The sequence below is a fragment of the Bison bison genome, unplaced genomic scaffold (assembly GCF_000754665.1).
Source record: "Bison bison bison isolate TAMUID 2011002044 unplaced genomic scaffold, Bison_UMD1.0 scf7180017864374, whole genome shotgun sequence".
In the NCBI taxonomy this organism is placed as follows: domain Eukaryota; kingdom Metazoa; phylum Chordata; class Mammalia; order Artiodactyla; family Bovidae; genus Bison; species Bison bison.
In genome coordinates this window covers 5,317,380-5,342,964 of record NW_011494946.1, presented here as the reverse complement: position 1 = coordinate 5,342,964, position 25,585 = coordinate 5,317,380, and the positions used below count along the sequence as shown (strand labels likewise).

The window sequence follows — 25,585 nt, the reverse complement described above, 5'->3', positions numbered from 1 at the left end:
AGCTAATACAATTATGTGGAGTTTGAAAATAAAATAAAATTAATTAAAATTAAAAAAAAAAAAGTAAAAAAAAAAAAGAAAAGATTTCCACTTGGTGGAAATTTTGATGTAAAGGAAAGATGGTGTAATCTGAGGTACAGATGTGTTTACCTTTGATTGTTGATCTGTTGGGTCCATTCCAGATTTCACAAAGGAGATGTCCTCATTACTGCATCCACTGGAGTGATGACCGAGGCTGAAGGCGAGAAGTGGGGCCTGGTCCCCACACACGCGTACGCTGTGCTGGACATCAGAGAATTCAAGGTTCCGCCTCACGTTTCATTTCCCTTGCTTTTCTTGTTTGCTAGTAAGACATCGCAAGCATTCCAAATAACATATGAGCTTTTTAAATACTGATAAGTCAAGATTTAGACCAAGTTTGAAAACCGTTCTACCTGTTACATTAAACAACTTGACCTCTCCCATTGGAGGTGATAAATTAAAAGGTGGGAAATGTAAAGACCGTGGCAGTGGCAGTACAGATATTGACAATGCAACAGGGACGTTGTGTGCCTCTTTTTTTTTTCCATAAAAGTAGTAGGGTTGAGGTGAACACATGTCCCTCGAGGCTCTGGGCTGTCTGTTGGGTTTGGGGCTCAGTCACAGTGTCAGACTGTAGAGCCTTCAGTGAATACTTGTGCCCAGATGAAAAATAAGAGGATACCTATGAATAAGAAGCATGCCAGTGGGTTTGCACGTGTTTTTCTAGCAGGCCTTGCACCGTGAGGCCTTTTTCAGGCCCTTTCTCTGTGTTCTGATATTGGCACAGTGACTTTTATTTTTTCTCGTGTTATTGGTTCGTTTTTTTCACTGAAAAATATGTCTGTACAATGGATTAGAAAATATAAAAATCATTAAGGAAAGAGCTCTCTTTCCCTTACAGTATAGAAACTAAGCTGTTTAGTTACTGAAAAGTTTAACTAGCTGTATATTCCAGTTTTCCTGCTTAAACTTACAGAAAGAAGTAGTGATCAATCACCAAGAACAGGGTACTAACTGTGTATTTAAATTGATTTTCTTATGTGGCACATGGAACTATATGAATTATGAAGGCATATGAATTATGAAGGCAGTAGGGATGTGCTGCAACATTTAAAAATTTATAGTCTTAAAGCCACTATTGTGCCACTAACCATTCTGTATAGAATTTTCTCTCCCTTTAAAAGCAGCATAAAAATGGACTGCATAAAGCAAAAAAATAAAAAAATTTATGTGAATTAAACTGAAATATCTGTGTTTGTTTAGGAATGTATCTTCCCACACAAACCAAGTAAAACATTGAGAGTAACAGTTGCTATTATTTAATAATAATTTTACTGTTAGAATATCCTTTGAGATAGATGTTAATGAATGTATCTGGCAAGAGATTTAAATTTAGACAATGAAATAGTTTGAAAGGAAGCTTGAATGTGAGGAAAATTTCTGTAAAGATACATCATTTACTTCAAGAAATAAGTATTTGTTCTGATTGTTTAGAAGAAACTGGAAAAATAGCATATTTAAGAGAAAAACAGGTACCTGTGGTTTGACTTGAAAACAAAGCATTAAAAAACTATTAAATTTCGGTGAAGTAAGCTTCTCAAGTAATAGCCTTGTTAAGAATCAGCAGCATTATTCACACAGTATCAGTTTGATGTGTCAAGTTATTGTGTAGTGATAAAGGTCGCTTGTGTTTTCTGTACTTTAGATCGCGGTGTGATGGCTGTGCAGCCCTGCGTGGGGGACAGCGTGGTGGTGTGATAGTTCCGTACCTCACGGAACAGTCGCCACAGTCACTGTCTGTCCCCATACGAAGCTGTCACAGTGTTATTGACTGTGTTCCCGGCGCTGAATCTGTCATCCCGTTGCCTGTTTGTTTTGCAGCTGCACTTTGTGCCTCTTTATCTGCCTCGCCTGTTTTGCTCACAGCCCCCCACCCCATCCCACTCAGGCGGCCGCCTGTCTTCTTCTGTATCTGTGGATCTGCTTCTGTACTGTTTGCTCATTTGTTCTGTTTTTTAGATTCCACGCATAAGTGAAATCATACGGTATTTTTCTTTCTCTCACAGTTTCACGTAGCATAATACCCCCAAGACCCATGACAAATAGCAAGATTTCATTCTTTTTTAATGGCTAACATTTCATTGTATATATGTATACCGGTTTGGTTTTGTTTTTTTTTATCCATTCATCCGTCAGTGGACACTTAAGTTGCTTCCATATCTTGGCTCTTGTATACAGTGTTGCAGTGAACGTTGGTGGGCATATGTTTTCCAGATTAGTGTTTTCGTTTTCTATGGACAAATGCCCAGAAGCGAAATTGCTTGATCATATGGTAGTTCTATTTTTCACTTTTTTGAAAAAATCCCCATACTGTTTTCATAATGCCTACACCCAGTTCACATTCCCACCGAAAGTGCATTTCTTTACATCCTTGCCAACGTTTGTTATTTGTTATCTTTTTTACTGTAGCTGTTCTGACAGGTGTAAAGTGATGTCCCATTGTGGTTTTCATTTACATTTTCCTGATTAGTGATGTTGAGTATCTTTTCATATATGTGTTGGCCATCTGTATATCATCTTTGGAAAAAATGAATGTGCAAGTCCTTTGCCCATTTGTTTAATTAGGTTCTATTTTTCTGTTGCTGAGCTGTATGAATTCTTTGTATGTTTTGGATATTATCCCCTCATCAGATAAATTATTTGCAAATATTTTCTCCCATTCAGTAGGTGGCCTTTTCATTTTGTTGATAATTTCCTTCAGCTTGCAAAGTTTCGTAGTTTGATGTAACATTATTTGTTTGTTTTTGCTTTTGTTTCCCTTGCCTGAGGATACAGATACAAAAATACTTCCAAGGACCATACTGCTTATGTCTTCCTCTAGGAGTTTAATGGTTTCAAGACTTACATTTAAGTCTTTAAATCCATTTTGAGATTATTTTTGTATATGGTGTAAGGTATGGTTCCCGTTCCTTTTTTTTAACATGTAACTGTCCAGGTTTCCTAACACTATTTATTGAAGAAACTTTTTTTCCCTCTGTGTGTTTCTTCTGGCTCCTTTGTCATAAATTAGTTATAAGTGTGGGTTTATTTCTGGGCTCTGTACGCTCCACTGATACATGTGCCTGTTTTTGGGCCAGTACCATATTGTTTTGATTACTGTAGCTTTGTAGTTCGGTGTGAAATCAGAGAATTGTGAGACTTCATAGCTTTGTTTTTCTTTCTCAAGGTTGTTTCGGCTATTTGGGGTCTTTTGTGTTTCTGTACAAGTTTTAGTTATTTGTTCTAGTTCTGGGGAAATTGTCATTGGTATTTCCTCAGGGACTGTAGTGCATCTGTGGATTGCCTTGGGTTGTATGGCACTTTAACAGCATTAACTCTTCGCTCCGTGAGCATGGTATGGCTTTCCGTTTGTTTGTGTCATCTTTAATTTCTTGCCTCGGTGTCTTACAGCTTTCAGAGTGTAGGTCTTTCACTTCCTTGGTTAGTTTTGTTCCTCAGTGTTTTATTATTTTTGTGGCAATTGGAAATGAAGCTATTTTCTTAATTTCCCTGATCGTTGTTAGTGTATAGAAGCATAACAGATTACTGTATGTTAATCTTGTGTCCTATAGCGCTACCAAATTCATTTAGTAGTTCTGATAGTTTTTTGGTGGCATCTTCAGGATTTTCTGTGTATAGTATCATGTCTTGTGCAAACAGTGATAGTTCTGTGTCTTACTTAACAATTTGGATTCCCTTTATTGATTTTGCTTGTCTAATTGCCGTGGCTAGGACTGAATAAAAGTGGCAGGAGTGGACATCTTGTCTTGTTCCTGATCTTAGAGGGGATGTTTTCTGTTTTTCACTGTTGAGAATGAAGTTAGCTATAGGCTTGTCATATACGGCCTTATGTTAAGGTCCCTCTGTACCTACTTTGTTGAGAGTTTTTATTGTAAACAGATGTTGAATTTTGTTAAAGCTTCTTCTGCCTCTATAGAAATGACCATATGATTTTTATTCTTCAATTTGTTAATAGGGTGTTACCCCTTGTTTGATTTGCAAATGTTGAATCGTCCTTGCATCCATGGGATAAATCCCACTTGATCATGGTGTGTGACCTTTTAATATATTGTTGAGTTGGGTTTGCTAATATTTTGTTGAGGATTTTTGCATCTGATGCTCATCAGTGACACTGCCTATGGTTTTCTTTCCGTGTGGTATTTTTAGTTTGGGTATCAAAACTGCTGGTCTTTGAGAATAAGTTTGGAAGCATTCCTTCATTTTCAGCTCTTTGGAATACTTTGAGAAAGATAGATGTTAATTCTTCTTTAAACATTCAGTAGAATTCACGCATAAAACTCTCTGGTCCTGGACTTTGTTTGTGGAGAGTTTGTAAATTACTGGTTCAACTTCATCACTGGTCATTGATTGGTTCGTGTCTTGTGTTTCTTCCTGATTCCATCTTGAGAGATTGTACATTTCTAGGAATTTATCCATTTGTTCCAGGTTGTCCATTTTACGGGTGTATAATAGTTTGTAGTAACTTCTTATGATCATTTGTACTTCTGTGATGTCAGTCGTAACTTCTTTCTTATTTCTTATTTGACTTATTTGGGCTCTCTTTGTTGATGAGTTCAATTAAAATTTGTCAGTTTTGTTTATATTTTCAACAAACCAGGTCTTACTTTCACTTATCTTTTCTTTCTTTTTTTTTTTAGTTTCTATTTCATTTATTTCTGCTCTCATCTTTATGATTTCTTTCCTTCTACTAACTTTGGGTTTTGTTTGTTTTTTTCCTACTGCCTTTAGGTATAAAGTTAGGTGTTTGAGATTTTTCTTTATTTCTGAGGAAGTCTTGTATCACTGTAAACTTCCCTTTTAGAATTGCTTTTGCTGCATCTCATAGATTGTGATTGTTGTGTTTCCATTTTCATCTATCTCAAGGTATTTTTAAATTTCCTCTTTGACTTCTTCAGTGACCTATTAGTTGTTTAGTTGCAGGTTGCTTAGCTTTTATGTGTTTGTGGTTTTTGCAGTTCTTTCTTGTGGTTGATTTCTAGTCTTAGATTCTTGTGGTCAGAAAAGATGTTTGATGTGGTTTCAGTCTTTTTAAATTTATTGAGACTTGTTTTGAGGCCTGGTGTGTGATTTGTCTTGGAGAATGTTCTATGTGCACTTGAAAAGGATGTGTATGCTGCTGGTTTTGGATGGGATGTTCTGTAGATATCTGTTAAGTACATTGGGTCTAATGTGCAATATAAGTGGTTTTCTTAATGATGATTTTTCTGCCTAGGTGATTTATCCATTGATACAAGTGGCATGTTACTACCTCCTAGTAATATTGTGTTACTGTTCATTTTTCCCATTATGTCTGTTAATATTTGCTTTATGTATTTGGGTGCTCTTATGTTGAATGCATATGTATTTAAAATTGTATCTTTTTCTTGGATTGATCCATTGTCTCTTGTTACAGTCTTTGTTTTAAACTCTATTTTGTCTGATACAAAGTATTGCTATCCCAGCTTTCTTTTTGTTTCCATTTACATGGAATACCTGTTTCCATACCCTCACTTGGAATCTGTGTGTGCCTTTAGATCTGAACTGAGTCTCTGTAGGCAGCATTTATATGGGTCTTGTTTTCTTTATTTTTATTGTTTTATTTTCTTTATCCACTGTATGTCTTCTGATTTAGTCTGTTTACATTTAAAGTAATTATTGATAGGTATTTGTTCATCATTTAGGGTTATTTTTGTAGTTTTTTGGCTCCTTTCTTCTTTTGTTTTCTTTCATTGTGATTGATGACTGTCTTTAGTGTTATGTTTGGATTCCTTCCTTGTCTTTTCTGTGTGTATCTATTAGAGATTTTTGACTTGTGGTTACCATGAGGTTTGTGTGCTGTATGCTGTGCTCAAACACTCAGTCGTGTCTGACTCTTTGTGACCCCACGGACCGTAGCCTTCCAGGTTCCTCTGTCCGTGGGATTCTCCTGGCAAGAATACTATAGTGGGGTGCCATTTCCTCCTCCAGGGGATCTTCCTGACCCAGGGATTGAACCCACGTCTCTTATGTCTCCTGAATTGACCGGCAGATTCTTCACTGCTAGCGCCCCCTGGGAAGCCCCAAGGTGTGCGTATTGCAATACATACATGTCATGTGTGTGTGCATATGCATATATTTACACATGATTGTTTTAAGTTCACATCCTTTTAAGTTCAGATGCATTCTAAAAACTATGCATTTTTACTGACACTGTCCACATTTCATGTTTCTGGCATCGCATGTTACATCTCTTTGTTTTACGTATCCCTTCAGTTCAGTTTAGTCGCTCAGTTGTGTCTGACTCTTTGTGACCCCATGGACTGCAGCACGCCAGACTTCCCTGTCCATCACCAACTCCCGGAGCTTGCTCAAACTCACGTCAGTGATGCCATCCAACTGTCTCAACCTCTGTCGTCCCCTTCTCCTCCTGGCTTCAGTGTCCCAGCATCAGGGTCTTTTTCAGTGAGTCAGTTCTTTGCATCAGGTGGCCAAAGTCTTGGAGCTTCAGCTTTGGAATCAGTCCTTCCAATGAACACCCAGGACTGATCTCCTTTAGGATGGACTGGTTGGCTCTCCTTGCAGTCCAAGGGACTCTCAAGAGTCTTCTCCAACACCACAGTTCAAAAGCATCAATTCTTCGGCACTCAGCTTTCTTTATAGTCCAACTCTCACATCCATACATGACTACTGGAGAAACCACAGCTTTGACTAGATAGACCTTTCTTGGGATGTCTGTATCTCTTACCATACTTTTAAGTTATATATGTATCCCTTAACCATACATATTGTGGATATAGATGATTTTACTGCTTTTGTTTATTAACCTTTCTACTAGCTTTATAAGTAATTTATCTACTGGCTTTACTCTGTGTAGTGTGTGTGTGTGCGCGCGTGCGTGTGTGTGCGTGAGTCCCGACTCTTTGTGATCCCATGGATTGTAGCCCGCTGGGCTCCCATGTCCATGGGATTCTCCAGGCAGGGTTGCTGAAGTGGGTTGCCATTTCCTTCTCCTGAGGGATCTTCCCAACCCAGGGATCGAACCCTGGTCTCCTACATTGCAGGCAGGTTCTTTCCCATCTGAGCCACCAGGGAAGCCCCCTTTATTGTATACCTACATTTACCAATAAGATTTTTCCTTTTGTAATTTTCTAATTTCTGGTTGTGGCCTTTTCTTTTTCACTCAGCGACGTGCTTAGATATGTAAAGTGGGTTTAGTAGTGCTGAACTCTTAGCTTTTGTTTATCTGTGAAACTGTCTTACCTTTTCCTCAAATCTAAATGGTAACCTTACTTGGTAGAGTATTCTTGGCTGTAGGCTTTTTTCCCTTTCAGTACTTTTAATATATTGTGCCTTTCCCTTCTGACCTGCAAGGTTTATGCTATGAGTCAGCTGATGGTCATATGGGAATTTCCTTGCTCTTCTCTTGCTGATTTTAAGACTCTCTCTTTGCCAGTAAGTTTCCTATTTTAACTGCAGTGTGTCTTGGTGTAGACCTTTTTGGCATCATCTTGTTTGGGACTTTCTGAGCTTCCTGCACCTGGATGTCTGTTTTCTTGCCCAGACTGGGGAAGTTTTTAGCTATTTTTCTTCATTTAAGTTCTCTACCCCTTTCTCTGTTCTCCTTCTTAGACCCCTGTGATGTGACTGTTAGGTCAATATGCTTGATGTTGTCCCAGAAGTCTCTTAAAGTATCCTCATTTTTAAAAATGCTTTTCTTTCTCCAACCAGGGTGGTTTCCACTTCTCTGTCTTCCATCTCAGTGATTCATTCCTCTGTATCATCTAATCTAGCATTGATTACTTCTAGTGCGTATTTTTTATTTTCACTATTGTATTCCTCAGCTGTTTGTTTCTTTTTTGTATTTTCTAACTATTTATTAAACATCTCACTGTGTTCATGCATTCTTCTCCTGAATTCATTGAACATCTTAATGATCATTACCTTGAATTCTTTATCAGGTAGATTGGTTAGTTCTTCTGGGGTTTCTTTGTTCCTTCACTGGGGACCTTTTCTTCTTTTGCCTCTTTCTGCCTCATTTTCTTTTTGTCTTTATGTGTTAACTATGTCACTTGTGTTTCTTGGTCTTGTAGAAGTGGAGACGTCCCTGTGGAGGAGACGTTCTGTGGGCCCAGTGGCATACCCCTCCACTCAGCCAAGCTCGGTGCCCGAGTGGTGCCCTCTACAGGTTGCGTGGGCCCCTCTGAGGGGCTGACTACCATGAGCCCAGTTGGATGCCAGGCCCTGCCTCACGCATAGGCTGCCAGCCACGGGTGGGCACAGTCACGTCCCAGAGCAACTGTCTGAGCAGCCCAGGGGAGTCTAGAGCTGGTGCTGGTGTGCTGATGGGTCGGGCTGTATCCCACGATTAAGGCACTTTGGAGCGTGTGAAGATGGAGTGAAGTGTGGCCTGGTGATGGGTTTCTTTACCGTGATGATGCTCACATTCATATCAAAATGCTATGAAAGTTACTGAGCAGAAACACAACCAGCCTGAGTAGGCTTCTCACACGATGGAATTGGCTCCGGTTTCCTTTTGAAAGGTTGCTGCTGCGAGCCCCGTGTCATGCCGGGATTTGTGATCTCCGGAGGAGAGGATTTCAATCTGAGTTCAGAGATGAAGCATGACCACTTGGAGCTTTCTGTATAGCAAAGTTTTATTAAAGTATAATAGAGGTAGAGATAGCTTCTGACAGACATCAGAGGGGACAGAAAGAGTGCCCCCTTGCTAGCTTTTAGCAAGGTGTTTTATGTCTCTTAGCAAGCCATTAATCAGACAAGAGAGACTTCTCAAGGCTGAGGGAGTGTCACCAGGCCCCTCTCCCACAATATGCATTTTTGAGATAGGATGGCAGAGGTGTGTCATCCCCCGGCCATAAATCAATTGACAGGAATACTGGTTTATTGAGCCATCATCAGCCCAAGGTTTGAGAAAAGGAAAAAAGTTAGTCTCAGGCGGAACTATCTTGAAGAAAGGCAGTTTCCAAAGCAAACACATAGTTTCATGAATAGCTTAAGAACATTTCCATGAGGCAAACATTGGTTAGCTAGCTTGAGGCAGAACCAGGTGCCCTCCACACAGAATTAAAAGGCGCCTGTTAGTTCTGTGTGGAGAAGGGAAAGGACGCCTGCCCCTTGCAGCTTGTTGCTCCTGCCGCCTGGGCCCCGGCCGTCCTGCCTGTCGCCCTCTGCCTCTGGTTCTGTGGTCTCTCTGTAGTCAGGGTGGATGTCTCCCACAGGCTTCGTCATCTGTGTTAACATTTACGGGGGTTTCTTTATGATCTTTGGGTACAGATGTGAAGAATTTCCTGGTTCATCATTTTTATGTTATTTGTGCTACCAGTTTTGAGATACCTTTTCTATTTCAAAATATTTCCCTACTGATCCATTCAGGCTTTTTTCTCTAGAACTCTTTCATGCAGATTTGCCTCATCTTTGACTAAAGCTACTCCCAATCTTACATCATTTGTGACTTTCTTTACTTAGTGATATTTTCATATTAATACTTGAGTGAAAGTGTTGTCCTTTTGTTTGACTGCCTCAAACCTCTTGTGTATTTTACGACCTTCACTTTAGTCTCAGTTATCCTTGTTTGAGTAATTTTTTTGTCTCCTTGGGGTAATATTCCATAGTCCGTTTTGATGGTACATCTCCATTTTAAGCTGCTGTCTTTAAATTCAGACAGATCTTCCCAAGGGATCCCTGAGGCTTTTCCTTTGCTGCCACTACGAAGTACCTGGACATGGAATGTTTCATCATAAACCTGATAACTTTCTTAGTTCTCTAGCATGTATACCCCCATTCAGGTTCCTCTGAATTGCTGGTTTTCTATCCAAACAAAATTTGCAGCCTACCTTCGTGCCCTTGAATGTCAGTGATACCTGGGACCTTCCTCTGAAAAGCTTAGCAGCAATTCTTGTTTATACTTTTTACTACTCTATACTCCTCATGTTAAAGGCTGATGAAGTCCTGAAATAAAGAGATGTTCTGCTCATGTGGAAATAGGTTTCATGAATCAGAAAGGAGTTTAGCGTTTGTTGGCTGATGTGTGGCAGGGGCAGGGTGAGGCACAAATGATATAGAAGAGACTAAGAACAGAAATTGTGTTGATGAGCTTCTCAGGAATGTAGCCTTAAAGAAAACAGTCTGATTTATGTCCAAAAGTCTACCCCAGGCCATGATTTGCCACATTTAAAATAGCAAAGAAATGTGTGTGTTTTTTAAAATATCTTCCAAATTGTTTGGTTTGTGACATCATTAGAAAAAGAATACAAGTTTCTAAGTTGACTGCTTGAAATAAGACAGATCTTTTGGATTTACATGCTCTTTTGTTTTTCTGAGTCAATATGATCAACTCTGTAGACACACCCAGTATTTATTGAGCGTATATGGTGTTCTTTAAACTCAGTACAGACTTCTGACACAGGATAATAATGTTAACCATTTCAAGGATTTTATAGTCACATTGGGGAGACAAGACTCCTGCATTAGAAGTAGGAAATGATGTAAGATAGGATATTGTTTGTTGTAAACTAACGTAATACAGATTGTTAGCCCTGTGAACTTTAAAGGAGAGGTAGTAATTAAAATGAGAAGGGGCTTCCCTGGTGGCCTCAGTGGTAAAGAATCCGCCTGCCAGTGCAGGAGACACAGGTTTGATCCCTGGTCTGGGGAGATTCTGCGTGCCACAGGCAACTGACTCCTTCCTGCACCACAACTATTGGACTTGTGCTGTGGAGCCTGGAAACCGCAACAGCTGAGCCCACACACTGCAACGCCCCCATGCTCCAGAGCTCATGCTCTGCACCAAGAGAAGCCCCCACCGCGAGAGGCCCGTGCACTGCGCCTGGAGAGCAGCCCCCCTTGTCAGAGCCAGAGAAGGCCTGTGTGAAGTATCAAAGATGCAGCACGGCCGAAGATAGACAAATGATTTTTTTTAAATGATAAGAGGTTACTAGAGGATTTGCCTGTGTTCCTGCATTTAGTCTTCACAGCAGCTCAGAGAGAGCAGTGACCAACTAGGGCCCGCAGAGCTGACAAATAGTAGAGCTGAAATTTGGTACTGTTTGATTCTGACTGCAGAGTTCGTGTTCTCTGACAGTCAGTGGAGGAAGATGCTAAAGAGCATCTGAAAGCAGAGCAGTCAGAGGGGACCAGAGAGCCCGCAGGAGCAGGCGCAGCGTGAGCAGAGGCGTTCTGCGCGGGGACTGAGTGCGGGTCAGAGGGGACCAGAGAGCCCGCAGGAGCAGGCGCAGTGTGAGCAGAGGCATTCTGTGCGGGGACTGAGTGTGGGTCACCCACGGGGCTGAGAGCAGGGCAGGGGAGAGCCAGGCATGGGGACAGGGCACTGGAAACTGGCGAGGCCACAGCACAGGAGGCCCTGAGAGGACAGGGGACACCCATGCTCTAGGGCAGCCTGGCCCAGAGGCACTTCCTGCCAGGATGAAACGTTCTGTGCCCGTGCTGTGCACGAATCTAGCTCCTAGGACACTTGGTCCTTGAGCTCTTGAAATGTGACTACTGCGACTAAGGAGCTGATTTGTAAACTTAATTATATATGACCACATGTGAGTAGTGATTACGTATGGATAGCATAGCTCTAGAGATAGGTAGCCGTTTACAGCTTATGATCGGATATGGGGCTCAGGCAAGTGCTGATTAAAGAATAGTAATTTCGGATGTTATTTGTAGGGAAAAGAAATGATAAGTATTCAAACTGCATCCTCACTTGGAGAATGATATAACTAATAAAAATGTGGTAAAACTGTTTTGTAACTTTGTTATCTCCTGGCTTTTTTAATAGGGGCTGCGATTTATCCAACTGAAAAATCCTTGGAGTCATTTACGTTGGAAGGGAAGATATAGTGAAAATGATGTAAAAAACTGGACCCCAGAGTTGCAAAAGTATTTAAACTTTGATCCTCGAACAGCTCAGAAAATAGACAATGGTAAATAACTTTTTAATTTAATAATATGTGCTTAACATGCTTTAACAGTGTAAAATGTACTCAACTGACAAGTCATTAAGGTTTTTTTAGACTAACAAAGACATCTAATTTTTAGGAATATTTTGGATTTCGTGGGATGATCTCTGCCAGTATTATGATGTAATTTACTTGAGTTGGAATCCAGGTCTTTTTAAAGAATCAACATGCATTCACAGGTAACTTTTTTGCACATTTCAAAATATGCTTCATAGTAGTGTCCCTTTTTTCATTTAAAATGAAATTATTTGGAAAGACTAGTATTCTTTCTTTTTACCATGCCCATAGAGGGCTTCCCTAGTAGCTGAGCTAGCAAAGAATCTGCCTGCCATGCAGGAGACCCCGGTTCATTTCCTGAGTTGGGAAGATCCACTGGAGAAAGGATTGGCTACCCACTCCGGTGTTCTTGGACTTCCCTGGTGGCTCAGCTGGTAAAGAATCTGCCCGCAATGTGGGAGACCTGGGTTCGATCTCTGGGTCAGGAAGATCCCCTGGAGGAGGGCATGGCAGCCCACTCCAGTATTCTTGCCTGGAGAATCCCCATGGACAGAGGAGCCTGGTGGTCTACAGTCCATGGGGTCACAGAGAATGACTGAGCGACTGAGCACACAGCATGCAGAGAACTATCATGTAATAGTCACTCTCTTTGTATGCTTCTTGATTATGCCAAAAGAAAACAAGAAAACCTTAAAACCTAATTGTATTTGAAGCAAAACTTTTAAAAATAGCATTTCAGCTTAGCTCTGTGAGAAGTGTAATTCCGACCTCCTTACTGATGTTGTGATGTTGTCTCCTAGTACTTGGGACGCCAAGCAAGGACCCGTGAAGGACGCCTACAGCCTGGCCAACAACCCCCAGTACAAGCTGGAGGTGCAGTGTCCACAGGGGGGCGCCGCGGTCTGGGTTTTGCTTAGTAGGCACATAACAGACAAGGTACTGGTACCCTCCTCACATCCCATACAGACTTTCTTTCAAATATAAGTAGACCAACGTGAGCAAGACACGCAACTTCATCACCAGCCTGTTTCCTGTATATAGGTGGCTTGAAAATAGTGTTTTCTTAGATAAATGTTTTCCTCAAAGGAAATTGATAATTTATAATTACACACTTCAAATCTCTTTCAGAAATCATGTATGAAGAGAGTGAGGGAGTCTGTGCTTTCTAGTGAGAGTTTTAGTGTTGATTATATATGCTTTAGATCTTAAGAATATTAACATAAAAATATGCTAAGGGGGTTTTGGAAATGTTGATGCATTAGGCCTGGTTTTGTAAAGGGTAACCATAATTTTAATGGTTTTTAGAGTCTTTTTGTAGTATATTGCTTCATATAGCATGCTCATCTACTGAAATTACAGTTTAATTGACATACTTTATAACACCAAATAGAAATGCTCTTAAGCTTAGAAATAATCTCCTTCTCCTCCCCTCCCCACCTATACACACACACACACACACACACACACACACACACAGAGGAACATAGTGAGTCAATTTACCTAACCATATTGAATTATTTGTGCTTTTAGGATGATTTTGCAAATAATCGAGAATTTATCACAATGGTTGTATACAAGACTGATGGGAAAAAAGTTTATTACCCAGGTATGTTTAGTAAACAGACATTCAAACAAACATTAAAATTCTATTTGTGTGGTTAATTTGAAAAATGACAAATTTTATGTAGGTAATATACATAAATTAATGATTATGCTGATAAGACTAATAGAAACCCCTCAAACAGATGTGTGGCTATTTATGCTACTTGTGTGTGTTATTTTTTTTAATTTAGAGACCTCAGGAATTTGCAATTTCTGCACTCTAGCACATTGCCGTCAGAGCTTTATTTCTAAAATTTAAATCCTATCTTTTTCTCTGATCAGAAAATCTGTGGTTTTCTGTGGACTCATGGATAAAAAGTCCAGGCTCTTGAGTGAGATGTCTGAGGCTTCTTACACTCTGGCCTTCTCCTTAAGGCACCCTCAGCGCAGGTCTGGCTTCTCCTGAACACATCACGCCTGTGTTGCCCTCCTCTGTCTCAGTTCTTCCGCCAAGAGTGTCTTCTCCCTGGCCTCTGTCCGCATATTCCTTTTCCTCTCTTCTTTGTAATGAATGTGGTTAAGATCCAGTTTATGCCATTTCCTCTGTGATGACCTTCCTGCCAGACACAGTGAATCTTGCCCTAAGGCACTGACTTACTGTGTTGAGACCATTTTGCTTTCACATCAAAAGAAAATTTTTTATCATTTACTGCGTGGTAGGGACTATTGGTTTATATTCTAGTCTGGGAGACAAAAAGAGAAAAAAAACTTAATATATTGACACCTGTGTAGAAAGAAATAACATAGGGTATTCGTGACTGCTTGGTCACTTTGGTTGGGTGGCCGTGGAAGGCCTTGTTGAAAAGGAGGAAGAGAAAGTCTGAATGACGAACAGGAGTCAGTCATGCAAACACAGAGGTAACAGCATTGCAGGCAGAGGGAACAGCCAGTGCAAGGACCCTAACATGGGCCAAACATGATGTTTCCTGGGAAGAGGAGGAAGACCAGGAGGCCTGGGCAGTGTGGTGTCAGCAGTGGTCAGATGGATGCAGGCTTAGATCACGTAAGGTTCCATCAGCCCAGCCCAGGAAAGGGTCGGAATTTTGCTCCAAGCATGATGGAAATCTTTGGAGGGTTTCAGGAAAATGACATTATCTGATGTGTGTGTGTGTGTTGTTTTTAAGAAAATTCTTTGTAGAATATATTGGAGGGGACAAAAATTGGAAGCAGAGAACCCAATTAGGTGCTTTTATTTCTGTGAGGAGCGGCGGTGGTTTGAACTTGTGGTGGTAAAGTGGAGATGAGGAGGGGATAGGTTTGGGTTTGGTTAGGATTGTCAGGACTTGCTGAGTTAGTCGGGGATGGCAGGAGTCCAGGACAACACCTGTATTTTTGGCTTGAGAAGCAGAAAGGTGTAACGTTGACTGCGATGCGGGAGCCGGGCAGGGGGCAGATCTGCTGTGGAGTGAAGCAGAAGTTAACTTTGGGTCTTGTTAAATTTGAGATCCCTGTTAGCTCTCCCATTGCTGTAACCTGTTGAGATTAGATTAGAGACAAGTGGACTTAGCGCCCCGGCAGCATCTTTGACCTTGACAGGGACAGAGTGGACACAGGTGGGCTGGGATCCCAGGGGAAAGGATTGGGTGTGCCTGAGGTGAGGCTCTCTGAAGAAGGCTGTGCGGAGGACCAGGCACGGATGGCTAAGCTGGGGTCAGAAGTGGTTTTGTCGAGTTTCGTTTTGCTTGATCTTAGGAAAAGGTGGCCTTCTTCCCCCGCTGCACCGAGGCTTTCCTGAGGTTCTCTGGGATGGGCACGGCACACAGTCGGTCCAGTGATAAACATCAAGTTAAACAAGCCAGATTTTCCGTGTTGATCATTATACATCCAGACACAAAGGTTGTGAGTTATGATCCTAACATTAACGTGTTACACGGCTTTTGAATTTCAAAGAACTTGTTACTCTTTGTGCTTGGATTTTTTAAAAAACAATTTCCTTCCTCTCTTACACAGAGCGACTTTGCCACTCCAGGGCGCTTTCTGGTTTAGTTTTATTTTGATCACGACACTCGGAAGTAAACTGGACTGTTCCCCATCCAACAGAAGAGTAAACTGAGACATAGGTCAGACTGCTGCAGGTCACAGGCGCGCCAGTCCTCCCCCACGCTAGGTCACACCACCTCTAAGCACAGGAGACTTACTACATTTGAGGTGCTAAAATCTCTTCCACAGGTTACATTATCAGTATTCGGTGTTTCTAAATAATATCAGCAATATAGCATTGATCTTAAATGACTTAATCGATATGCATGAAATGACTTTATTGTATCAGCCTTGATTCATGAGCCTGTCACAGAATATCTCAGGCAGCAAAATACTGGAAATAAACCAGATCTGCACATCGTGTGAACACTAGATGGGGAAGCACACACACAGGGTGTCCACGTCACGTGATGGCATGTGCTGTTGCACATGCAGATTTGAAAGGAGTAAACCTGTGTAGACCAACATGGATCTCAGAAACCTGAGTGAGAAATGAGGTGCAGAGCAAGACACAGGCTGCTGCTTTTTTTAGATGCATGGTCACGTGTGTGTGTGTGTGTGTGTGTCTGTGTGTGTAAAAGTCGGCAGAGATGCCCATCAAATCCATCAGAGTGGAATGGAATAAGACTTAATGGTGGTGGTTAAAGGAACTTTGTTTTACAAAGAAGCTAATATGACAAAAAAAAGATAATTGAATCCTGAGTGCTAGAGAATATAGATAATGTGTTTATATATTTCTTTGTATCTTTTTAAAAAATTTCCTCAAAAGGAAAAAAGAAGTTAATGTTGATTTTAAAATCCTCTGCCAGGAGAGAAAAATAAGTCACAGGGCAAATAGGGATTATCATATACCTCGTTGAATGTATTCCAAAAAGATTGCTTTCTGTGTATTAGAAATTATTTAATTTTCAAGTTTTAAGTAGATTAAAGTTTTAAATTGAAATTGTAATTCTTTAATACCATTGTATTTTAAAGACAGAATTAAGGGAATGTCCATCCATTTAATTATTTTTCCTACCATCAACCATAAAACTTAAAAAGTACAGAGAATAAAGTCCCATCTTCTGTAAACCTACTTGTTTATTTGCAGCTGACCCACCTCCATACATTGATGGGATTCGAATTAACAGCCCTCACTATTTGACTAAGATAAAGCTAACCACTCCGGGGACCCACACCTTTACGCTAGTGGTTTCCCAGTATGAAAAACAGAACACAATTCATTACACAGTCCGGGTAAGTAAACCAACACGACAGAATGACGATAGAAAGTGCATAACGTCTCTGCTTGTGAGGTTATCTACAAAAAGGTTTATTTATAAAGCGATGTTCGGCAAAGCTAGTACAATATTGTGGAGTTTAAAAAAAAAAAAAAAAAAAGATTGATCTCTATATACTGCTGAGTGTGTATTTATCTGTATAACAGTTGTGTTAAATTATGATGATGATTCATGCAGAAAATAATGTTTTTGAACAGTAACGAAATGTTTTTATTTTGAATAACATTTTGAATGAATATTTTAGGCTTTAGAGTAGTGGTTTAGTCCCGAGGCAAATGTGGTGTATTGGACCAGTAAACTCACAGAGCAATAAAAACTCCTTTAGTCTTCATAATACTTTTATTGACTTAAGAAAACCTGGAACTTACTGAAAGGAAACTGACTGCCTATAAACATATTGCTCTCATGTAACTGGGAAGGTCATTGTAATTGTGTTCTTCATAGATTTGTTTGCCTTAACTTAGTAAAGAAGCTCAGAGGAATAGATTTTTAGTGATGAAAGGGACACTGGGGAGCTGCTTTCTTAAGATGCAGAAGCCAAGGCCTCGGGGGTCGTGGTGTGTCCCAGGCCGCAGTTGGTGGCAGCGGAGCCAGGATAAGCACCCTGGCCGCCCACCTGCAGCCCTTTAGTCCTGCCTTGGTACAGGAGGCCCACAGAATCGGGGCTGTCAACTACCCCAGCTGATTTCTTAGTCTTCCGGAACATTCTAAAGTGTGTTTTTGTAAGTATACATTGTATCACTATGATATTTTTTTTTTTTTCACTCTAGGTATACTCAGCATGCAGCTTTACTTTTTCAAAGATTCCTTCTCCATACACTGTATCAAAACAGGTAAAAGAGATTTTTTTCTTTGGGTCACAGTCTCAAAGTCCCTTTTAGAAGTCCCTTTTAGAAGTCCCTTTTTTTTTCTTTCACATTTAAGTTTCTTACAAAGTAAAAACATTCGAGGATTAAGTATAGTCTCCAGTCCAGGTTGGAACACACAAACCTCAGTGGGCACTGAGTGATTCTGGGGAAAAAGTTGAATTCAGAGAAAGAAGATGCATGCAGACCTTGGTCAGCAGGGAAGGCGGTGTGCATGAACCTTTTACACAGAATTTGAGATTGATTCTACAGGGTGGGCTGGACGTGGGCAAGAGGATTTGAGGGAGAATTCTTGGCAAGGAGGACTCAAAGACGGGGGGTAGAGACAGGGCTGAGACTGCAAAGTGGCCGGGCTGACTTGGAGAATTACACTGAAGAGATAGATGATGCAGCCACAGTGGAGAGCTGCCTTTTTTTGTTTTCAAAGGCGCAGAGGAATTTTATTGTCTTTAAAGCAGAATTCTAGAATGTGAAGTTTTGGTAATACAAAGGCTTTGTTTTATTAGATTAATGGAAAGTGGAGTGGTCAGAGTGCCGGAGGATGTGGAAATTTCCAAGAGACTCACAAAAATAACCCCATTTACCAATTTCATATAGAAAAGACTGGGCCGCTACTGATCGAGCTAAGAGGACCAAGGTTTGTGATAAGTTAACTTTCTTAATGATACCGTGTTAAAAATGATCTTAGTGGAACAGAATAGGGTTTTGAAACATATTCGTACGGACACTTCGTCTGTGATTAAAGACAGTATTGCATAAAAGTGAGGAAGAGGTGCTGGAATAATTAATATCTATGTACAAGAAAGGTGAGCAGGCCTCTGACTCACATCCAATCTGAAATTCAGTTCCAGATAGCTTACTGATAACAGGAGGTAGTAGCCTCAGGGTAAGGAAAGACGTCTCAAGACAACAAGCACATGAAAAGATTTGTAAATATCCTATGTTAGTAGGAAAAAAGTCTGTAGGTTTTAAAAAATAACAAAAATTAAAACTTTTTAACAGGCATGTCATAAAAGAAACAATCCAAACAGCCAATAGACTGTAAGAGCAAAATTTAGAACAGCCGGTGTTCCTCAGTGGCTTTTAAAAGACTATAAAATTGTCATGCAGTAGAGTGCTACATAACAGTGAAGATAAAGAACAGCTCCCCACAACACGCTGGGTGGGTCTCAGGACCGAGGCTGAGCTGAGCGACAGAAGCCACACAGCACAGTATATACTGTGCTTCCACTTGCGTGAAGGCAAGAACAGGTGAAGCTGAACTGTCATTGAAGGGTGCACACTTAGGTAGTCACACTGTAGGTAGGGCAGGAGAGGGACCAGTAGACAGAAGCTGTGATCAAAGGGCCACACAGGGGCTCTCCTCACGGCGCTGAGGGTTTTGTCGATTGCCGGGGGGAGTAACTGGGCTTCTGTTCACTTTTGTGAAGCACATATGTTTCATGTGCACTGTCTTACATTTCTTGTGTATTGTGTTATATTTCACAGTTTTAAAAGGTTTAAAAAAGAGAATACAAATAAAAATAGTACCAGCTTCTAAATAAAACTAGGCTTAATTTTGCCTGCCTGTAAATTACAAACTGTTTTAAAAGAAACTAATAATCCTATAGATCAGATCAGATCAGTCGCTCAGTCGTGTCCGACTCTTTGCGACCCCATGAATCACAGCACACCAGGCCTCCCTGTCCATCACCAACTCCCGGAGTTCACTGAGACTCAGGTCCATCGAGTCAGTGATGCCATCCAGCCATCTCATCCTCTGTCGTCCCGTTCTCCTCTTGCCCCCAATCCCTCCCAGCATCAGAGTCTTTTCCAGTGAGTCAACTCTTCACATGAGGTGGCCAAAGTACTGGAGTTTCATCTTCAGCATCATTCCCTCCAAAGAAATCCCAGGGCTGATCTCCTTCAGAATGGACTGGTTGGATCTCCTTGCAGTCCAAGGGACTCTCAAGAGTCTTCTCCAACACCACAGTTCAAAAGCATCAATTCTTCGGTGCTCAGCCTTCTTCACAGTCCAACTCTCACATCCATACATGACCGCAGGAAAAACCATAGCCTTGACTAGACAGACTTCTGTTGGCAAAGTAATGTCTCTGCTTTTGAATATGCTATCTAGGTTGGTCATAACTTTCCTTCCAAGGAGTAAGCGTCTTTTAATTTCCTGGCTGCAGTCACCATCTGCAGTGATTTTGGAGCCCAAAAAAATAAACTCTGACACTGTTTCCCCATCTATTTCCCATGAAGTGATGGGACCAGATGCCATGATCTTCGTTTTCTGAATGTTGGCTTTAAGCCAACTTTTTCACTCTCTACTTTCACTTTCATCAAGAGGCTCTTTAGTTCCTCTTCACTTTCTGCCATAAGGGTAGGACTAAGCTATTTTTCTGCAGTCGTTTTCAAAAATGTCACCAGTGTGATAGGCAAAACAAGGTACATAATTGCCCTTTTGTATTTCATTTCGAAGCTTGAATATGGAAAAATGTTTATTGACTGTGTATTTTTCTTCATATATTTAATTCATATCTTTTGCCCATTTTTCTGTTGCACTTGTCATGTTTTTTTTAATTGTAAGCATGAATAAGGGTATGTATGTAGAATATTAACTCCTTCACATATTTGCAGGCATTTTTCCCAGATTTTTTTTCTCACATAACAAAAAAATTTTTTTCATTATAATCAAATCTGTTTCTTTTGGTTTATTTTGTGGCCAGGAAGTCTTGCCCTAATATCAAAGTTTCACTGTATTTTCTTCTAGTTGTTTTCTTTTTTTAAATACATATGGATTGTGTTTTATATTTGGTGTGAAATACAGTGTAACAATTTTTATTCTAAGTTTTTGTCATCACCACCTGCGTAAATAATCCTTTCCCTACTGATTTGGAACGTCACGTCTACCATAGGCTAATTCTTCTGTAAATTTAGATTTTATTTCAGGGTTCTCTCCTTTTCCTTTTTTTTTTGCCTAATACACTATTTTAACATTATTCTCTGAGAGCCTGTGATAAAAATACAGTCTCTTCTAAAGTAAATTTCGTAAAATGTCCATCTTTATGGCTTCAACTTAAAAAGATAAATGATGTTTTCTGTAATTAAGAGTAAAAATAGTATGCGTGTGCCTCAGAGTGCTGTTTCCTCCTACTGAAGCTTTAGAAACATGTACTTAACAGTCTATCTGCACTTTAGGTCGGAGAAGGCAATTGCACCCCACTCCAGTACTCTTGCCTGGAAAATCCCATGGACGGAGGAGCCTGGAAGGCTGCAGTCCACCGGGTCACTGAGGGTCAGACACGACTGAGCGACTTCACTTTGACTTTTCACTTTCATGCGTTGGAGAAGGAAATGGCAACCCACTCCAGTGTTCTTGCCTGGAGAATCCCAGGGACGGGGGAGCCTGGTGGGCTGCAGTCCATGGGGTCACACAGAGTCGGCGGACATGACTGAAGCGACTTAGCAGCAGCAGCAGCAGCACTTTAGGTATAGTTATCTTGGGTGTATGTGTGAGACAACTTAGTAACAGCAGTGATTTACTCTCTTTTTTTACTGCTAGGCAGTACAGTGTTGGATTTGAAGTTGTAACAGTTTCTGTGGTGGGAGACCCTGGTCCCCATGGGTTCCAGAGGAAATCTAGTGGTGACTACAGGTAACGCTGGTCTTTTGATTGCTGTCTAATTCACACTCTGCTTTCTGGGGCATCATCACTTAAAAACCTTGTTCTCATTTTCCCTGAACGTAGGTGTGGGTTTTGCTACCTGGAACTAGAAAATATACCTGCTGGGATCTACAATATCATTCCCAGTACTTTCTTGCCTAAACAAGAAGGACCCTTTTTCTTGGACTTTAATAGTATTATCCCCATCAAGACAACACAACTGCAGTGACAGAAACCTCAGCGATCGCTGGATCTTACACTCACCAACATCAGCTCTTCAACTGAGGACACGGATCTCGAGGACACTAACGCAACAGTCAGAACAGAACGGAATCTCTCCAAACGTTCCTGTGGAGTCTGGTGCTGAAGTCAGGGTGTGTGCTGAGAACTGTGTGTCGTCAGAATTACCCTCTGTCACTCAGAAGTACTGTTTACCTGGTTTTGTGTGTATGCGGAGTGGGGTTGCACTTAGGGGCCATGCTATATAAAAGCATGTAGATGATTAAGGTTAGACGCAGTCAAGCACTGAGATGGACGCCCTTGCCTGAGACCACATGAGGGATGCAGACTCATGGAGCAGAACAGCGGGCTGGGATGCTGCTCTGGAGTAGTTATGCTGTGTGTGTCTTTTGGCAGCACATGTTGTAAGGTAAACCTGCTTGTGTTGTTAAATCTCCTGTGTGTCCTGGGCAACAAATGACCAAATGAATTGTGTTACCATGAGATTTTAGTTCTGTGTTATTTATGACTTTAAGTGTTTACTGTTGCCCAGAGGTCATGAAAGGATAAAGCATTTAAGAAACACAGTTAACTTTATAGTGTGGAGATGCTCATGCTTAAGAGTGAAGGTTGCTGAGGCTGGACACCTGTCTCCCATTGACTCATTGAAGAGGACTGAGGTATAGTCATCAGTGCCGTTTGATCAGGTTGAGGAAAGCAGTAGTCTGAGACACTGAAGACGTTACAATTCAGTTTGTATAGCCTTTCTGTAAATTGCTCCATATAGTTCAGTGTTCTTATGGTAAGAGCACTCTAAAAAAACATGATTAAGAATTTAATACATGGTGATTGGGTCGCAAGATACTGTTATGTGTAAATTCCCCGTTGTTTACATAAAAACCCATTAGAGTAGAATGATGCTCAGTCAAGATTTTAAAGATCTAAAAATAGTGGAATTTTTCATCTCTATTAAAACTTTTGTATTTCTATTACCTTTAATCGAAATAAAATGTTTATACTTATGGCAACTGCATAGTTTAACCTAGAGAAATTATTAAAGAACTTCATGTGGTATGTTCCATCTATGTTCCATGACTTGCATGAAAATTCACATTTTTACCAAAAAAAAAAAGTGTGTTTTTCATTCAGGCTAGTGGCAAATTGTTGTATTACTGAGATTTCATTTTGGTAAATACTTCAGTGCTTTCACTTTTAACGTATTTTAGGTGGATTAATTTTCTGTGACTTTAAAGAAAAACCTAAAGCATAACAGGCATATTTATTATAGGCATGATTTGAGCCTTGTGTGTTAAAGATCTTATCATAGATGCAAACTGAGACCTAATCCCTGCCTTCAAAAACCCAATGAAGGAGACCTATTTAAACAATACTGTATTGTAATGCTGAATTCTGTAGAGAGCTCTGAACAGAGCCCACGATGACAAACGTTGGTTGGACCGGTATAGAAAGAGAATAGAATCAGCTGGGGAGCTTTTCAAAGCCTAGTGCCCAGGGCTGCCCGCATCACTCACCAGCCCCTGCGGCTGAGACCGAGAGACGCCCAGGCCTCCAGCCTAAGCACCTGTATTTATTTTGCGGCCACCATGTCTCCATACTGCTCGGCTTCAGTAGCAGCAGAAGTGGAATTCCAATTCACACCTGCTAATCAGGGTGTGCACTGTTAGGACCCAGGACCTTAACTGAAAATAAGAACAGGTGACCAGTGCATGCATGCTCCTGCTCATGGCAAGAGGACCGCCTCGAACAGAAGATTTGGGCAGTATCAGGATTCCTTATCTGAAGTCACAAAAAGACATTTTCTTAAGCCATTTTTATTACACTCAAGGTATTAAGACAAGTACAAAATAACCTTGTAATCAGGATACTGTATCAGTCATTAAAAAGAGAAAACAAGACAGTGTGAAGAGATTTACAAATGACACATATATATAAGCTGACAGACTTGAATGGGGTTTTTTTTTTCCTTTTAGAAATGCTGTTTTCTTAACAAAAAAAGGACAATTAAAATACAATGCTCTAAATACGGGCCATGAAAACAAGAAAAGCGGTCCTACAACACTTAATACTATTAGCATAACAGACACCATCGCTTCTATCAACAGCCTCTGCCACCGTGTGCCCACTCCCTTTCCTAGCTGTAAGGAACAATTCCCTCTTAAGAAATACTAGTGCAGCATAACCCTTAAATAACTGTTTATTTTTAAAAGTTACAGCCTACAGAGAAAGCAACACCTTGTCGATCTAGAACAACACTGGCCACCATTCCTCATGCACGGGTCTTAGAATAAGTCCCCCTGGCTGGTGGGGTGAGGTTTGCGCTACAGGACTCCTCCCCCCGCAGCCACAGGCCCTCATCCACGACAGGCCCCTGCCCGTGTCCCCCCTATCCCCACGCGGCATTCACCCTTCCCACCCAAAAAGTGCAGCTCATGGCAGCCTTCGACAAAGAAAAGGATTTTAACGGGCGTCCCAGGAAACACACTTTTTTTTTAAATCCTCTGTCTAAAAACCAGAGATGATGAAAATGAATTCTGTTCTTGGATTTTTTTTTTTTTAAAGACGTCACTGGATCAGAAAGCATTGTTGCGAATATTTGAGTTTCATTTGCGTGCACTTGTTTTCCTTTAGATACCACCCCCACCCCACCCCCGGGATCTGAAGGAGAGAACAAGGCCATTTTCCCAAACAAGTGGGCCCTTGAGTCTGCTGGGGACTCAGCTCCCCGGGCCCTCGGCTGGCTCAGGGTCTTTTCTGGGAACAGGTTACTGCTTGCACGACACTGTGACAGGGACCGTTCCAACAAAGGCCGTGGACGCGGTCACAGCCCGCCCGCAACAACTGACTCTGCACCGGAAAACACAGCAGCCCAGGAGCACTCACCCCACAGACAGACCTCCAGCCCTGAGCCCACTGAAGCGTCACTCGTGTGATTTAGAGGAAAGGGCTGGGATTTGGCATATATTTTGTGATTATTGGCACAATGTCCTCCGTCCGGTTCATGTATAAACACTGGCCCGCGCCGGGGCCAGGGGGCGTCAGCCGATCTGCACCACGTGTGTGTCTGTGAGGCCCGCACGCCCAGGGCCCCGCAGGGACAGCCGCCGCACCCCGTCCTCCAGGGCCTGGCCCGCGGGCTTCGGGGGGCTCCTGCCGCCGTCGCCGCTGCTGCTGCCCAGCCTCCGGTGGCTGCCCGCCTTGTCACCCCTCTTATTCTCTGCTCCCTCTGCTCTGTCCCCTGTGGAAACAGAAAGACCCAGCAGTGAGTCCTGGCAGTCCCAGGGGTCACCCGGGCCCCCCACAGCCAGCCAGCCAGCCAGCTGCACCTCCAGATGCCCAGGGGCACAGAAGTGCCTCTGCCACAGCAGTGCCTCCTGCTTTCCCTCCCTGAGAAGCTGTAGACGCCCCTGACCCTCGGAGATGAGACCCGTCCTATGCTAACAGCCAGGAAACAGAAGCCTCTCCAGCGGGGGTGCCTGTCCAGAGGACTGTTGTGATGAGAGAGACCGAATCACGTTGGGAGCCACACCGCAATGCGTTCAGAGAGGCCCTGATTGCAGCATCCAGCCTGGGGTCCCCGCCTCCCCCCAGCCCAGGGGCAGCCCAGGGGCAGGGGGCTGCGCTCACCTCGTTCCACCTCGCACTCGGGGGACGAGGCCCCGCTGCACTCGCTGCGGGGGCCCAACCCTGGGAACAGCACCCCGAACTCCGACAGGGACACAGGGCTGGGCAGGTCCAGGCTGGCAGGCCGCACGGCCGCGGGGAACTGCTCGGGCATCTCCGATGGGCTTGTGGGCCCTGAGCTGAAGCTGGACAGGGACTGGGTTTCTGAGTCATCCTCAGACACAAAGGCGCTGCAGTTGTCATCTTCGAAGGCCTCGGAGGCCACTGGGAGGGGAGAGAGAGGAGCTGTCACTCAGGTCTGACCGAGGGCCACCTGGTCCCTGACACACC

The 25,585-nt window shown here is 42.0% G+C and overlaps 2 protein-coding genes across 4 annotated transcripts in view; one reads left to right on the top strand and one right to left on the bottom strand.

The window, feature by feature from the left end:
* CAPN7 (calpain 7) overlaps nt 1–24,292 on the top strand; it is a 53,496-nt gene extending 29,204 nt beyond the window's left edge. For 2 of the 3 annotated variants that reach the window (XM_010856737.1, XM_010856736.1), the window contains 10 exons: nt 183–303; nt 11,840–11,984; nt 12,100–12,199; nt 12,818–12,953; nt 13,548–13,623; nt 16,690–16,835; nt 17,650–17,712; nt 18,252–18,382; nt 21,293–21,385; nt 21,479–24,292. In XM_010856737.1, the coding sequence (XP_010855039.1) occupies nt 183–303; nt 11,840–11,984; nt 12,100–12,199; nt 12,818–12,953; nt 13,548–13,623; nt 16,690–16,835; nt 17,650–17,712; nt 18,252–18,382; nt 21,293–21,385; nt 21,479–21,623 (1,156 nt within the window). In that variant the 3' untranslated portion in view covers nt 21,624–24,292. The remainder of the gene's footprint in view (nt 1–182; nt 304–11,839; nt 11,985–12,099; nt 12,200–12,817; nt 12,954–13,547; nt 13,624–16,689; nt 16,836–17,649; nt 17,713–18,251; nt 18,383–21,292; nt 21,386–21,478) is intronic. The other variant, XM_010856738.1, reaches the window with a different exon arrangement.
* SH3BP5 (SH3-domain binding protein 5 (BTK-associated)) overlaps nt 23,598–25,585 on the bottom strand; it is an 84,754-nt gene continuing 82,766 nt past the window's right edge. The window contains exons 7-8 of the mRNA XM_010856739.1: nt 25,259–25,519; nt 23,598–24,869 (exon numbers count right to left, since the gene is read on the bottom strand). Of these exons, the coding sequence (XP_010855041.1) occupies nt 24,670–24,869; nt 25,259–25,519 (461 nt within the window). The 3' untranslated portion in view covers nt 23,598–24,669. The remainder of the gene's footprint in view (nt 24,870–25,258; nt 25,520–25,585) is intronic.